We start from the raw sequence: 15,858 nt of genomic DNA, 5'->3' as shown, positions 1-15,858 counted from the left end.
AAAAGCCTTTTAAGAGTCAATTCTGTTGGATCTTGAGATATTTCTTTAAAAATTTTTTTAACCTTTACCTTCCATCTTAGAATCAATATTAAGTATTAGCCCGTAGGCAGAAGAGCAGTTAGGGCTAGGCAATTGGGGTTAAATGACTTGCCTGGAGTCACAAAGCAAGAAAATATGTGAGGCCAGATTTGAACCTAGGATCTCCTGTCGCTAAGCCTGGCTCCCTATCCACTGAGCCACCTAGCTGCCAGTCTTGAAATTATAAAGCAGTTTTTATGTCTCAGTATTCTCTCAAGGGCTCTTATGGTATATTATACCTTTCTTCCTCCTTCAGGTAAACCTCAATGTTCTTATCCCTGATGGAAGCCTATAATTATACTTCAGTGACTGAATTTGTTCTCTTGGGTTTGACTAGCCAGCTAGATATACAGCCAGTCATTTTTGGGGTTATCTTCACTATGTACCTAATTACTATAGTGGGGAATTCCATGATTATTACTGTAACCTGGATAGACCCCAAACTCAAGACCCCCATGTATTTCCTGTTGAGTCAGCTCTCCACCATTGACATCTGCTTCACGACCATCACTGTTCCCCAGTTGCTGATTCACACCTTCTCCAGAAGCAAGACCATCTCCTTCACTCAATGTATGACTCAGGTCTTTTTCTTTGTAGCTGTGGGCAACATGGAAGGCTACTTACTGGCAACTATGGCTTATGACCGTTACGTGGCTATTTGCAATCCTTTGCGCTATGGGGCCATCATGACCCAGAAGTTATGTGTTTCTATAGTCTTGGTGTCTTGGCTCCTCATGTTCTTGAATTCCCTTTTACATACCATCCTTGTCTCAAGACTTAATTTTTGCAGCAACCGCATTTTGCACTTCTTCTGTGATCTCCCTCCCCTCATGCAGCTCTCTTGCTCACGCCCTTTCATTAACGAGATAATTATTTTAACAGAAGGAGTCGCAGCAACCCTCTCCCCATTTGTTTTTATTCTGGCCTCCTATGTATGCATTGCTGTCACTGTGCTTGGTCTACGTTCAACTGCAGGCTTACGCAAGGCTGTCTCCACATGTGGCTCTCACATAGTGGTAGTGACACTATTCTATGGAACTGTTATCCGACTCTACTTCCAACCAGTCAGTAGCTACACCTTGGACCGGGATCGGCAGGTGGCAGTCTTCTATACAGTGGTTACTCCTATGTTGAATCCAATCATCTATAGCCTGAGGAACCAGGAGGTAAAAGGTGCTCTTCAGAGAACTCTGAGCAAGATATTCTAGTAAATGTGCAGCCAGTTCTACTTTGGACACTTTATCCATTATACAAAACAAACACAGTCATTCTAGACAACTGGATGGGAGGTATTGGGAATAGTATTTTATTATTATTTTTTAGAGTTAATGAAACTTTACTGCATATAGGATGCATTATTTCCCAGGCATTCCCTTATTCTAATGACTGGCAGATCAGTCCATCTTTAGGCTCTTAGCACATGGTCTTCATAAGCTGCTATAACTTGAAACATTAATCACATTGGGGCTAATCTTCTTGCCCATAACCCCTTTGACATTAGCTAGCCTGGTCTTCAGGCAACTTACATAATGCTGTACATACAACCTTTCCCTTTTGAGTTCTCTTTTCAGATCTTGTGTTTCTGTGTGCCTTAGAAAATTCAAAATCATGATGAGACATCAGAGAAAAGCTTTGGTGGAGGAATAATAGCATCTCATTTATTTATGTTCCTCATATTTAAAAGGTACTTTATGTGAATGCTCATATTTGATTCTTCTAACAGTCATGTTATAGTATTTTTGTTAAATGATGTAGATAAGGAAACTAAGAAGTGTCGGACACCAAAGCAGAATCAGAATTGGGACTGCACCCCTAGCTTTCTCAAGGTGAAGAGGTATATTCTAGCAATCCAAGTGTCTAATAGTGGAATGAGATACCTCTTGAGGGGTTATTAGATATACTTAAAAATAGGTTCAATGGCTATTTATGATATTGTATAGTGGCTTTGCTTTATATTAGGGTTGGATTAAATGTTCATCCCAAGAATAAGCTCTATATCTTGTTCATTGCCCATGGAATATCAAAGTTTTCCTCCTTCCCAATACATTCAATTGTATAAAGTAGTGCTTATAGTTAATAAATGTTTAAGATTACTGATAATTATAGATTCTTGATAATTTGAATTACCACCTCACAGTAATGACCATTTAGATGAATAAAAGGAAATATATTTTATGGTGATTTTAGAGGGCACCTAGTCAGGTAAAGACTACAGTGAGAAAAAGATGAGGATAAGACAATTGCTCAAGTGAATAGGAAATATTAGATACCTAGGAAATATTAGACATGTCCACTCTGTGGGACAGTGAGAGCAGTATGAAGTTTAAGGATGTTAAAGAGGCTGAAAACCAAGCCAATATAAGCATGAGAAGAATGAAACAGGAATGTTTCACCCAAAGAAAATGAGGTGGATTGTAATGTGGAAAAAGAATCACATGTATTATGTTTGACCCAAGGTGCAGAAATAGACTCAAAGGACTAAGTTTTCAGGAAAATATAAAAACCACCTAGGATCATAGATTTAAATCTGAAAGATACTTTAGATTTCATCTGGTCCCTTCTCATTTCACAGATGGACAATGGGGACCCAGGAACATTAAATCCAGATCATAAACATCAAAGGCAGGGCTTTAACCCCTTTCTTCTAAACTACTAAGCTAATTCTCTTTTTCCTACACCCTGTCATTTTCCTAAAAATAGCCTCCTAAAAATAAGATTTGTCCATTCACAGAATTAGTTGCCTCTATATTTTAGCAAAGTAACTGTCATTGGCAGTCTTCCAGCAATCACCAGATCAGTACTTTATGAAATTATTTCAGAGAATTCCTGCTTCATCAAGGATTTGAACTGATGACCTTTGAGATCCCTTCCAGCTTTAGGATTCCATGACTTTTTATATGATGTAGATTTAGGGGTGAAGATGGAGATACATCAATATGGGGCTTGGTGTCTAATGACTTGAAACGAGAATATTTGGAAAGAAGAGAAACCCAACTATGAGGAAAGATAGAAGGTGGGAGATTGTCTGATGTTATGGAATTGATGGTATCTGTTAGGTTGATGTTGATAATAACATGTGACCTTTGTTGGGGTAGGTTTATTGATTGTAGCCTATGCCCAATGTTACCAGTAAGATTTCTCTTCAGAAGCAATAGAAAATGTTTCTGGCAAAGATGACAACAGGAAAGATTTTAATTAAAGTTATCAACTTTAAAAATCACTTTTACAATGATGAAGACAATTTCCAGATAAAACAGATTGATCAAAAGCAAGAAGAGATATTGGTGCATTCTACTACATTTAAAATTAAGGGGTCACATAACTGACAAGATGCAGGACTAGACTTTATCTCTGATCCTCATGAATTCTCAAACCTCTTTGAAGCTGAAAATGTTCAATAAAGATAAAATAACTTCAGATATCTCTATGAACTCAAAAGAAGGTCTATCTTATGTCTACTTTGAATTCACTCAGCACACACTCTCCTGTACCAGGCTACTGAGAGATAGACTGTACTAGTTGAATCAAAGACCCAATCCATTGATTTTCTTTTTTTTTAACTTTAATTAATTAATTTAGAATTTTTTGCCATGATTCCATGGTTCATGTTCTTTCCCTCCCCTGCAAACCCACTCCCCCCATAGCTGACACACAATTCCACTGGGTTTTACATGTATCATTGATCAAGACATATTTCCACATTATTGATATTTGCACTAGGGTGATCATTTAGAGTCTGTATCGGCAATCATATCCCCATAAATCCGTGTATTCAAGCAGTTGTTTTTCCTCTGTGTTTCTACTCTTACAGTTCTTCCTCTGAATGTGGATAGTGTTCTTTCTCATAAGTCCCTCAGAATTGTCCTGGATCATTGCATTTCTGTTAGTACAGAAGTCCATTACATTCAATAGTACCACAGTATATCAGTCTCTGTGTACAATGTTCTCCTGGTTCTGCTCCTTTCACTCTGCATTAATTCCTGGAGGTCATTCCAGTTCACATGGAATTCCTCCAGTTCATTATTCCTTTCAGCACAATAGTATTCCATCACCAACAGATACCACAATTTGTTCAGTCATTCCCCAATTGAAGGACATCCCCTCATTTTCCAAAATTTTTGCCACCACGAAGAGCACGGTGATAAATATTTTTGTACAAGTCTTTTTCCTAATGATCTCCAAGCCAATGATTTTCAAGAAAACCCTATTCCCTATATCAATCCCCTTTTCTTCTTCTTTCCAGTGCTTTGGAGATCTGGGCTCCAGGCTGTGTAAGTTTGCTGGAACCTCATTGGCAGAGCTAAGTCAGTACTCTCTGCTGCAAAAGAGCTCTTTAGGAGAGCTGAGGAGCAGAGAGAAACAGGTGGCATATGCCTGGATATGAAATAGAACTCAACCCTACAACCCAAATCACTGTCTTCCCAGAGTCTCAGAGAACCAAACTCCAAACAACAGGCATTAACCTTAGCTTAGAACTAGAAGGGTTTTGGTACCCCAAAATGAGATTTTCTGTGAGAGAAAGTGGGTTTTACAAAATAGCAGATTCACAATGCACATTCAAATAGAGTACCATATTTCTAATAACACATTTTAAAACAATAAACAATGATGTTCAAAAAATCATATACTTGTTACAACTTTTAAATCTTGGCTAAGAGTTTCTCACAAACTCTGTTATTGCTTCCATAGCAAAATCTGATATTTAAAAAAAAGGAAACCTTCTGGTCTAAATTATCCCAAGAATTCTAGACCCTTCTGATAAAAGAGGCTAAAACATAGACTAATGTAAAAAAATATATATAAGACAACAATTCTTCACAATAAAATATATAAAGCTTATCCTTTAAGACCACAATTCTTTAAAATAAATACATAAAAACCTTATCATTTATACAGAAGGGTACTAAGCCTCTAAAGTAAATTTTTAAAAGACCTCTCATAAAATTATAAGTTAAATCTCAAGGCAGGCACCAAACTCTCCAAAGTCGAACAAAATTAAGGCAATTTATAACTTTTAAAATGTGTAACTTTCAAATGGTACGAGAACATAGCATTGTTGTTGATTACAGTTAAATGAAACCTGAAATAAATTAGGAAATATATTGAGTATCAGATAACAAGCTGGTCAAAACCTCTTACCAGTTCTATTTTTTTTTATTTTCATTATTTGGGAGTTACAATAAAATCACAAACAGAATTAATCTAGCAGCCACAAACTACATTAACTTAAAATGATTCAGTGCAACAGGAAAATCAACGAAATAAGCAAGATTAATTTACAAAACTAATTAGCAAAATACAGTAAGATACAGTCTCTCTAAAACAGAAATAAAACTCATTCAGTTCCTAGGTTTAAAAGTTCACCCCTTGTTCAATTTAAGTTTCTTTTGATTGAGTTCTGCTGAGTTTAAGGAGTTTTTTTTTATAATCAGTCTTTGCTCTCAGTTTAAAGTTCTGAGCAGGTATGGGGGTGAATAGGCCATGGGCCCCATTAAGGGTAAACGCTAGGTCCATGTGGTGTTGGGTCATGGGCTCAGGGCTAGAGAAAAACTTAAACTCAGTTTTGTAGAAAATACCCACGTGGAGAGCTTGTGGGGGTTGCCTAAATTAGGTCTTTAGAGAAACACATGGAGGGCTAGAAATAGGGAGAAAGGGGAATATACTACCAAAATCTTTAGCGGCAGAGCTGAAGCAGTCTCTGGAGAACGAGATCTCGGCATGGCAGCAGATGGGGGTCATAGATGTTGGGGCTCAGGGTTCTGGAACTAGCAGGATTAGCAGCATCAGCAGCAGGAAAAGCGGAGATGTGGTCTGGGACGCTTGCAGGCTTGCGGCAGGGCAGGAATGGATATCAAGTCAGGAGTCAGGAGATTGGCGGCAGAGACACACTGGCTGGGCTCCAGCATTTTAGTTTAAAAGCCAAAAACCCAAATCAGCTGGCCTGACCACCCAAGGTGGTTTGGGCTGGACTGGCTGGCTGAGTCCCGCCTGAGGCAAAAACGTGCTGTTGCTTTCAGCAAAAGCATGGAAAGGAAAGCCACTTTCCTTTTTAAAAAAAGTGCTCAAAAGAGCTGAGCCAGGCCAAAAAGAAAGCATGGCTATCGTTAGGCTATCTGGAAGATTGAGAGTTCGAATTTCGACCTTCTGGTTTGCCAAACTGTTATGATTAAAAATGATGATGGTCGAGATCAAAAGGAAGAATAGTATTTTAATAAAAGCCATGCTGATAGAGATAAACTGACCACGCGCCTGTAAGAAAAACCTATTCCAACCTCACCTCAGCCATTTACCTTCCTCTCTCCTCCAACTCCGGTAACTAAAGCGCCAGTTCCCAGTCACTTCCCCCTAATTTCAAACAGTCCCTCACCTTGAATACATCATCCAAAACCGGAAACCCATTAGGGATCACGGGAAATGTAGTTCCAAGTATCTCAAGTGATTTTAAATGACACAAATCTTTTGGTTTTCGGCTATGATCTTTTGGTTTTCCTTTTCGATCTGGTCATTTCTGGTGTTCAATTTGCTAATCAGTTCATTTGATTTCTGAGCCTCACTTTCCAATTGCAAAATTCTGCCTTTTAAAATGTTATTTTCTTGCCAGATCTCTTCCATCTTTTTCATCATCTCAGATTTGAACTCTTCAATAGCTTGTGACCAGTTTTCATTGTTTTGGTAAGGTTTGGATATGATTTCTTGTTTGTCCTACTCTGTTGTCTGGATTTTCTCTGTGTAAAAGTTGTTGAGTGTTCCAGAGTTCTTCTTGATAATCTTTTTCCTCTGGCTTCCCAATTTTGGCTTGCCATTATTGTTAACCCAGCACCTTCTGCACTTTATTCTCACACTCAGGGTCTGTCTGTGGTGTCTAGGCTCCCAAGGTCTCAGGTCTCATTGTTCTCGGGGTCAAGCCTCCTGGTTGTCCCTGGTCTGCCTCTATGCCCGAGGCTCCTTCAGCAGTCTCAGGGAGCTGCTTCCACAGCTATGCTCCCATCTGCACAGGGTCTCCACTTGTGGTTCAAGCCTGCACTCAAGATCTTTGTACACGCCTAGGGCAAATAGCAGAGTATTACAACCAAGAATAATATATTAAGAAAAAAGTTATTTTATTCGTTAGGAGGGAAATTGATATTTAATGAAATAGAGAACTTCCAATCAAGAAAATTTGACATTTAAACACAAGACTCAAGAGAAGCATAAAAAAACTAATCGTGAAAGAGAAATAATAAGGAACTCCACAAGGTTAAATTGTTTACATTCTATAAGGGAAGATGATACATGTTACTCCTAAGAAATATTTCATTATTTGGACAGTTAGAAGGACTCTACACAGACAGAGAGCACATGAGTGAGTTGATTATGTTGGGATAATCTCAAAAAAAGATATGACAAGAAAGAGCAATTCCCTGGGAGTAGGGTAAATGGGATACTATAATGGGGATTATTATCTCACATAAAGGAGACATATGAGGGAGACTTCCCGTTAAGATGGCAGCAGAGTAAGGAGTAGCAGCTTGATCTCTCCTAACTGAAGCATACAGGACTCCTCAAGGGGACATAAAAACGAATCCAGATGAACGAAGGGACCCCACAACAGGGCACAGCATTTAAGGTATGTAGAATCGGGGCATTTCCACGCTATAAAGGGGTGAAACAGCTCTCACTAAAACATGAGAGGAAGAAGCACCTCCCCCAACCCCCCACCCCCCACACACTATGTACAACTCAGAGGCCAGCGCACAAGAGTTAAAGCAGGTTTGGGGCACCCATTAAGTCACTGGCAGCTCCAGGGCTTGTTCCTGAGAGCAGTAAGACTTAGGACCCCAAAAGGCTAAAGAACGCCCACAGAATTTCCACATTGTCCAAAATATAGTTGCTGTAGCATACTGCCTCGATTCATTCTGTCTCCTTTCTCAAGGAGTTCAGAACCTCAGTAACCATCTTTCTCATTTCCCCTACTTGAGCCCTTATGCTAGAGAATGGGAAAGAAAGAAGAAATGGGAAGGAAAGAAACAAGCACTTATTAATTGCAATCTATGTGCCAGTCACTGCACTAAGCACTTTACAAATATCGTCTCATTTTCTCCTCACAACAACCCTAGAAAGTAGTTTCTATTATTACCTCCATTTTATAGTTGAGGAAACTGAAAAAGATAAAGTTTAAATGACTTGAACACTCATACAACTAGTAAGTATCAGAGGTCAGATTTGAAATTACAGTCTAAAATTTTGAATCTTCTTGACTTGAGGTTGCTTCAGCCTCCCTAAGTTCTCTTAAATTCCATGACACGCTCTTTTACCCCATCTTGGGTTCACATAGGATGGTAACATAATAAATTTCATTATTACCCAGAGTATTCATTTTCCTAATTAGAATCTTTGACATTTTCTTATCTGGACAACTAGCCTTCCAACTCTCGTAAGCTCATTTTTTGCTCTCATCAAGATCACAATCCTTTTAACCTATAGGACTTTCTCAGGTTATTATCATTAATCTGACTTCATTTTCTTCTCTCTCCAAACTCTATTCGGTAGTTAATCATTTCAATTTTTCAGTCTTCTGCTCTTGAATCCACTGCATTGTTGAAATCTGTCATTCCTTATTAAATATCAACTTTTAGTTATTTCTACCATCTACATTTTCTGCTCTGACTTGAAAGCTACTGAATACAGCTAGATGCAGTATCACAACTATGCTGACTGTATACATTAATGATTCATGATATTCAAGCACAAACAAGCCTTCACTGCAACCAGGCAATCTTTTTTTAATCACTCCCTAATTTATGTCCCATTTCACTCCCCACACAAGCTGTTCCAAACTTTCCTCTTTCTTCTTCAAGTCTCCCACACCTTTCCTCACTCCTTTTTCATTTGAGGACCTAGACTCAAGTTTACTGAGAAATTTGAGACTCTCAATTTGAATTTGAACTTCTCCCATTATCTTCATCTCAAAACTTATTTCATTCAAAATTTTCTACTTTTTCTTTATAGTCCCTCCCAAGGATAAGCCAAAATGAGAAAAAACAAATGCAATAAGAAATTTGGTGATCTCAAAGGGGCATTTAAAAAAAAAGAAAATAATTGGAAAAACCAAGATGGGGGAATGGTTTAACAAGTCATGCCATGTGAATTACTGAATATTATTTTCAAGTAAAGAATGATAAAAAGGATGAATTCAAGGGCACTGGCAAATGGTTAGAAGTTTGAAGGCAACAGATTATGAATTAATATAATGCAGTACTTTCTAATGATCACAGCTGTCCCAAAGTAATGTTGACTGCCTCAGCAGAAACTGAATTCTCCTTTCTGGGAGAGCATGAAGCAGGACCTTCATATTATAGAGGGAATTCTTGTTCAGAAGGATTTGAATCATGTTAAAATTGATTATAGGGAAGTTGGAGAAATTTCTATCATTGGCCATCAATAGGAATACAGAAAACTTGATGATGAAATTTATTTTAAAATATTTTTATTGTTATCTATTGTTTTTGCAAGAGATTAGAAATGTCCCCTGCATCACTACACTGAGGAAGGATATAGTTAATGATAAGTTTTTCTTATTACTTTAAGACTTTACATTATCATTGATAGGCTTTGTTTCTTTTTAATATCACTGTCAGTTCCCTTTTCCCCACTCCCAGAGAGCCATAAAAAGATTAAGAAAAAGAAATAAAGTTTAGCAAAACCAGGCAACACATCAACCAAACCTTATTTGTAGTTCTTTGGACTCTGGTCTTACATCTCTGCAAACAAAGTAGTATGACACACTTTAATATCTCTTCTTTGGATTATACTAATTTGATCACTAAAATTTCTTAGCATCCAAGTTTGTTTTATGGTTGTCCTATCCATTTACATCAATATAATCATTGCATATATATTTTTTCTTTGACCTGTTTACTTCAATATGCATCAGTTCATATTAATCCTTTCTTGCTTCTCTGTTTTCTTACAATTTATCGTTTTTTTACAACACAGTGTAAGGGTTAAATGGTAGGAGTTTGGCAAAAGTGAGGAGAGTAGTTGAATAAAATACTTAGTTTAATTTGAAAAGTACAGATAGAAAAGAGAAAAGAGAGATTATTATTCTAATACCCTATGACTATACCTAAATTCCTAATAATAACCACATTTTCTAAAACCCTACTTCTAAACTGTCTTCTGAGGACAGTTTCTTCTTGCCTGACCAGACCAGGTCTATCTAACCTACACTATCTAAAATTGATTCACTAACTACCTATCTTCCTAAACATTCATCACTCATGACCTCCTTAAATCCATCTCTACCAACCAGCTGTCAGTAGCAAACTGTCAGTAGCCCTTGCCTAAGAGACAGTCCTCCAGCTCTCTCAAGATCCATAGGCAAAATGGGATAGCTGGGTAGTTCAGTGGATTGAGAGCCAGGCCTAGAGATGGGAGGTCCTAGGTTCAAGTCTGGCCTCAGACACTTCCCAGCTGTGTGACCCTGGGCAAGTCACCCAACCCCCATTGCCTTCCCTTACCACTCTTCTGCTTTGGAACCAATACACAGTATTGACTCCAAGATGGAAGGTAAGGATTTTTTTTTAAAAGATCAATATGCAAAAGACCTCTAATTGCCAATTGTTCCTTCCTTATCTTCTTCCTCTCCTAGGTAATAGAATCTTCAGCTCTCTTTAACTGGCCCCTGCCAGTTTTGTTCCATCTAGAAAAAGTGCTCTCTTGCCTCTTAAAGAGAGAGAGGGAGATATTTTTAAAAAATCCCTTTAACAACAGCAATATTCCATGACTTTCCTGTACCACTGTTTGTTTAGCCATTCCCCAAATGCATGGGCAGTTACTTGGTTTCCAGTTCTTTGCTACTATAAATAGTGCTTGTTATATTCAACGAGGTCACTAACTCTATTTGATGTATATGAAGATGATGTACAGAGAGGATAGGGTGGCACTTCTCCTTTATAACAGTTGCCCAGACAGGATCCTTCAGGTCAAAGTGGTTTATCCCTTCAGGACCCACCTGGGGTTAATTGATATTATTAAATTGGACTCTTCAGCTTGGATAACGTTGATAATCTGACTCTGTTGGCTCCCTTCCCAAAATAAGCTTTTGAAACCAATTCAGGAAGGCACTTTAAACTTTAAATATATTTGGTAAGAAGGATAATGGTAAGGATTGAGGTATTAGGAGACCCTAATTAAATTGCTACTAATGAATCTTTAACTGCAGGCAATGAAGAATCAAATGATAGCTTCCCTCTGGTCCAGCCTGGCCAGAGCTAAACCATAGTAGGTAAACTGCTGTGAAATCTTCAGCTTCTTCTTCTGTAGCTTTAACAGTTGAGATATATCCACCCTTTCCACCCTCTTCTTCGTCTCCTGCCAACTTCCCGGATCCCTCCCAGGCCCTGGGAAACCTAGATAGCTAAGATGGTGAAACTCCTAATATCTAGGGGCAGTAGACACAGAGGTGCTGGTCAAGTACAGGTTGATAAAGGTACAGGGAAACCACAGGAGGAGCTTGCAGAGTAGTGTTTGCAACTCTCTATCTCCAAGACCAGGATCCACACAGATCTCCAGCCTCAGGACAGGTAAAAGACCCCAGAACCTCTCCCAGGGTTCTCAACTGCTCTCTCCTGCCTCCTGCATGCCTCTCTGGGAACATTCTATCCAACTGACTTATCTGTCAATCATTGAATGAACTTCAAGCTCCCAGAGATTCAATATAACATGCTTCAGTGAGTAGTTTGGTGAATACAGGACTTGTATTTTTGCTAATGGGATATATATTTAACAGGGCAATCTCTGGGTTAAAGAATATGGGCATTTTAGTCACTTTTAAAAGTATTTTTGCAAATTGTTTTCCAGAAAGGTTGGACCAATTCACAACTCCAACCATAGTATCTTCGTGTGCCTGTCTCTTTCCATTCCCTCTTAACATTGACTATATGAGATAATGTATAGTAAAATGAGATAGTATATACAAAGTGCTTTACAAACCTTACAACAAACATTTAAGTGGCTGTTGCGAGTACAAATATTAAAGGCTGTGCGCACAAAAATAAAAATGTCTACCTTTAAGGAGTTTCCATTCTAATGACATTTTTAAAAAATGAGCTCAAAACCCACTGATATGCTTTCATTTATAAGAGTTTAATACAAGTTATAAAATTCTGCTTCTAAGTTTATAGCTGAATAAATATGAAAATATTTATAGGTGAGACACACCTTTGGGGGGGGAAATTTAACCTTTAAATATCTTGCTAAAAGTAGGTTTCTTCCTACTTCCTATCTTCCTTTGCTAATAAAGCAAATAATATAAGGCATAATATGCTCTTAGGAGAAGGTTTATTATTAATAATATTGCATATAATTCCATATTTCAAATAATATTTTTGACCATTTTAATTTCTTAAGTCTAACTTATCATATATGATTATATCATCATGGTTGCTCTTATATTGTGCCTAACAAAAGCTCCTACAAGAAATGTCAGCCTAGTTATTTTCTAATTATTCACTTATGCCTGCTTTATTAATATCTTCAATCTCAAGCTTCTTTTCATAAATCTTACTTACACCTATACACTTTAAGAATGTTAGTTCCAATAAAACAAAATACATGATCTATAAATTCATTTATGAAAGTATGTATAAACTATACTGTGCTTTTCAATCAATCAGTCAATTTATTTATTTAAAGTATATATTTAAAGTAAATAAATTAGGGCATTACTGAAAACATCACTCCCACTTTTCTGTTAGAATAATTTTACATAACTGGGTGTGACATATGACCTTCTGGTATACTGATCAATTAATGTCTCTATATATAGATATAATCTTATTTTTTATAAATACATATAGAAGCTCTAATTTTCTTCCTGTTCCCCAATCAATAGTCTTATATAACCCTGTGTTGCACTTTGGAGACCACTGATAGGTAAAAATAAATTTATTAATATTTGGTTCATATATCCATTTTGAGTATATTGTAACATAGAAATCAAAATGCTAATCTAAATTTAATTTCTTGCAGAAAACGGATTTCTAGTGTTTCAGCAGTGTTTGTTCACAGTATTGCCCTTAGACTTTGGTAAGTCTTTTGGTCATCAAGTGTCATGTCATGTCTATGCTTTGGAGGAACCCTCATCAAAGACATAAAAATAAAATATGTGGTATAAAATGAAATAATTTTCAATGAGTCACATAACCAAGTCGAGGTTAACTTATCCTTCTGAGATATTCTGTATAAGATATGGTAACATCTGAATATGTCTAAACTAGTCAGTCAAATGCCCTTGATTATATGCTGGAACATTGGTACAAAATCAATAGTCAATAAAGAAAAGGTTCTTAGTCAAAGGTGAGGCAGTTGATTAGGTGACTGTGTCTTTCATAAACTCAGTTTCCCAATAGTGAGTGTCCACTCCCAGATCTATAAGGATGAAACAGTAGGTCTTGTCCAAGTGAATTGTTTGTCCCCTCTCTCATGTTACGTGGCCCAACAATGTTAAGCTCCTGCTCCGAATACCTCTTTCCCTCTCACCCTTAAACACTATGGGATGGGAGTACTTACACAATGGAGACATAAGCAGCAGCAAAACACTTAGCTAGCATTTACATAGTACCTTAAAGTTTGAAAAGTGTTTTACATATGTTACTTTATGTAATCCTCACCGTCCTCTTTGAAGGTAGGATATTACCATTCGCATTCTACAGATGGGGAAACTGAGGATGAGAATGGTTAAGTGCCTTGCCAAGATCATATAGACACTAAGTGTCTGAGGCAGGAGTTGAACATGCTTTCTTGATTCTAATTCTTCATTGTACCACCTGGATTAGATAATCTGAATCACTAATCACTCTGAAATGGTAAACTGGGATTTAGAAACACTTTCTTTGGTCTTTGTTGCTTCAGAGTAGAAGACTAGAAGTAGTGGATATAAGCTACAGGAAAAGAGATTTGAGCTTGTATCATTTAAGGAGCTGTCCTGAGGCAGCTTGACTTAATAGCTGGTCAGTCTCTGATAACAAGATAGTCTGGCAATTCCAGGCAAGTCAATTAAACTCTCAGTGCCCTAGGCCAATGTGCTCCAAACCATTTTGACAGAATTTCCTAATCAATAAAAATGTATTTATTTATGCATTAGATGCATATATCTCTATATTAATATATGCTGATATCTCAGTTTCCATTGATAATCTGATTGAAAACAATTGGTGAAATCTGAAACCAATGAAAAATGAGGCAATTATTTTCATATGAATCAATGTAAATACAATTAATTTGTTCTAGACTCTAAAATCCATACCAAAAACACATTTTTATAGAGAATAAATATAGTGTTTAATACTTAAAAACAATAAGAAATTAATATAAAATGAATAAAAAGACTAATGTAAAGAATAAATAAACACTTAATGTAGCATTTGCCTTTCTAAAGACTCTTCTTTGCTTATGGAAGACAGTAAGGAGGAGAGAAAGATGTTATTGTTTAGAAGGGGAATCCCCCTCTATAAGGACCTTAGGTATCAAGGCATTGAAAGATTTTGGAAAGTTACCTTGATTATGTTCCTCTTCTCAGTTGAAATACTATGGGAGAATTTCTACTTTAATGAGATGAGATATCTCACTCCCAATGAGAGAGTGCATTTATTTTATTTATTGTCAAGTATATATTCTCCCACATATGCTTTATCTGATTTTCATTTGCTATCTGTATAGATAAATGGATTTATTTGCTTTTCAATACATATATTGCTCAAACCGAACAGGAGAATGAATGGGTCACACTTTGTTTTTGCAAAATTATCATCAAAGTCAAGTTAGTTCACTCATGAAATCTGAGGTAACCAGCGAAAACTGAGACAAATTTTTTGAGGAAAAAATCAACAAAAACCAAAACCAATGATAACCAATGTCAATGAAAAGTGAGGTACTACTGTATTATAAAACATAAAAAGAGAGTAAAAGGGCATTTACATATTTAAGATTTTTTTAAGATTTTATTAATATTGCAAAAGAATTTTTTCTTTCACTAAATTCTTAGGGATAACAGTATGACTAGATATTTTTAAAATTAAAATTAATCAATTAATATTATTTAATTTAAATTAAATTTATTATTTTATTTAAAAAGAAATTGTGTTAATTCTACCAGATAGAGCAGACATAAATAGTAATTGTTTTAAAAATTATTTTAGTCGTTCCATTTATATAGATAATCAAGCTTGTAATTGTTTTAGCAACATTATTAAAAGAAAGACAACAATCAATAATAAGGCAAAAGCCAGGGAACATCTTTGTCAAAGTGTATTCACTTTTAGAATAGAGATGGAACCTGGGAGTTCATTGGTATAGGGAACTAAGTGGTACAACAAAGGCCCAGTGAGATCAAGCAGAGATTTCCCAGCATCCTTTTCCTGCACAATCAGTTCTGAGAATTTGCTAAAGAAATCTCTGAGCCTCTAAAAATTGCTAATTCCTTTCCTTTTCGTTTACAATTCATACCTAGTCCAAGTTTTCATTACCATTTGCCACGATTATTACCATCGCCTCCTCACTGGTCTCCCTGCATCCAACTCCCCTTCACACCATTCCATCCTCCACACAACTGCTCAACTGATACTCCTGAAGCACAGAGTTGACTACATCATTTCTTTCCTCATCAAGTTTCAGTGGCTCTCCATAACCTTCAGGATCAAACACAGAATCCTCTGCTATTTAAAGTCTTTCATAATTTGGTTTCAATCTATCTTTCCACACTGATTAGAATTTACTTTTCCTCATGCACCAAATGTTCCA

General features: G+C 36.7%; 1 protein-coding gene across 1 annotated transcript; it reads left to right on the top strand.

Annotated features, from left to right (window-relative positions):
- The first annotated feature begins 359 nt into the window (after positions 1-359).
- Positions 360-1,286, top strand: LOC123235381 (olfactory receptor 1361-like). Its single transcript, XM_044661501.1, has one exon. The coding sequence runs from the start codon at positions 360-362 to the stop codon at positions 1,284-1,286; it is 927 nt and encodes a 308-aa protein (XP_044517436.1).
- Positions 1,287-15,858: the final 14,572 nt, after the last annotated feature.

Source organism: Gracilinanus agilis, chromosome 2, assembly GCF_016433145.1.
Source record: "Gracilinanus agilis isolate LMUSP501 chromosome 2, AgileGrace, whole genome shotgun sequence".
In the NCBI taxonomy this organism is placed as follows: Eukaryota; Metazoa; Chordata; class Mammalia; order Didelphimorphia; family Didelphidae; genus Gracilinanus; species Gracilinanus agilis.
The sequence above is the reverse complement of the archived record's forward strand: the minus strand, read 5'-3'. Positions and strand labels throughout refer to the sequence as shown.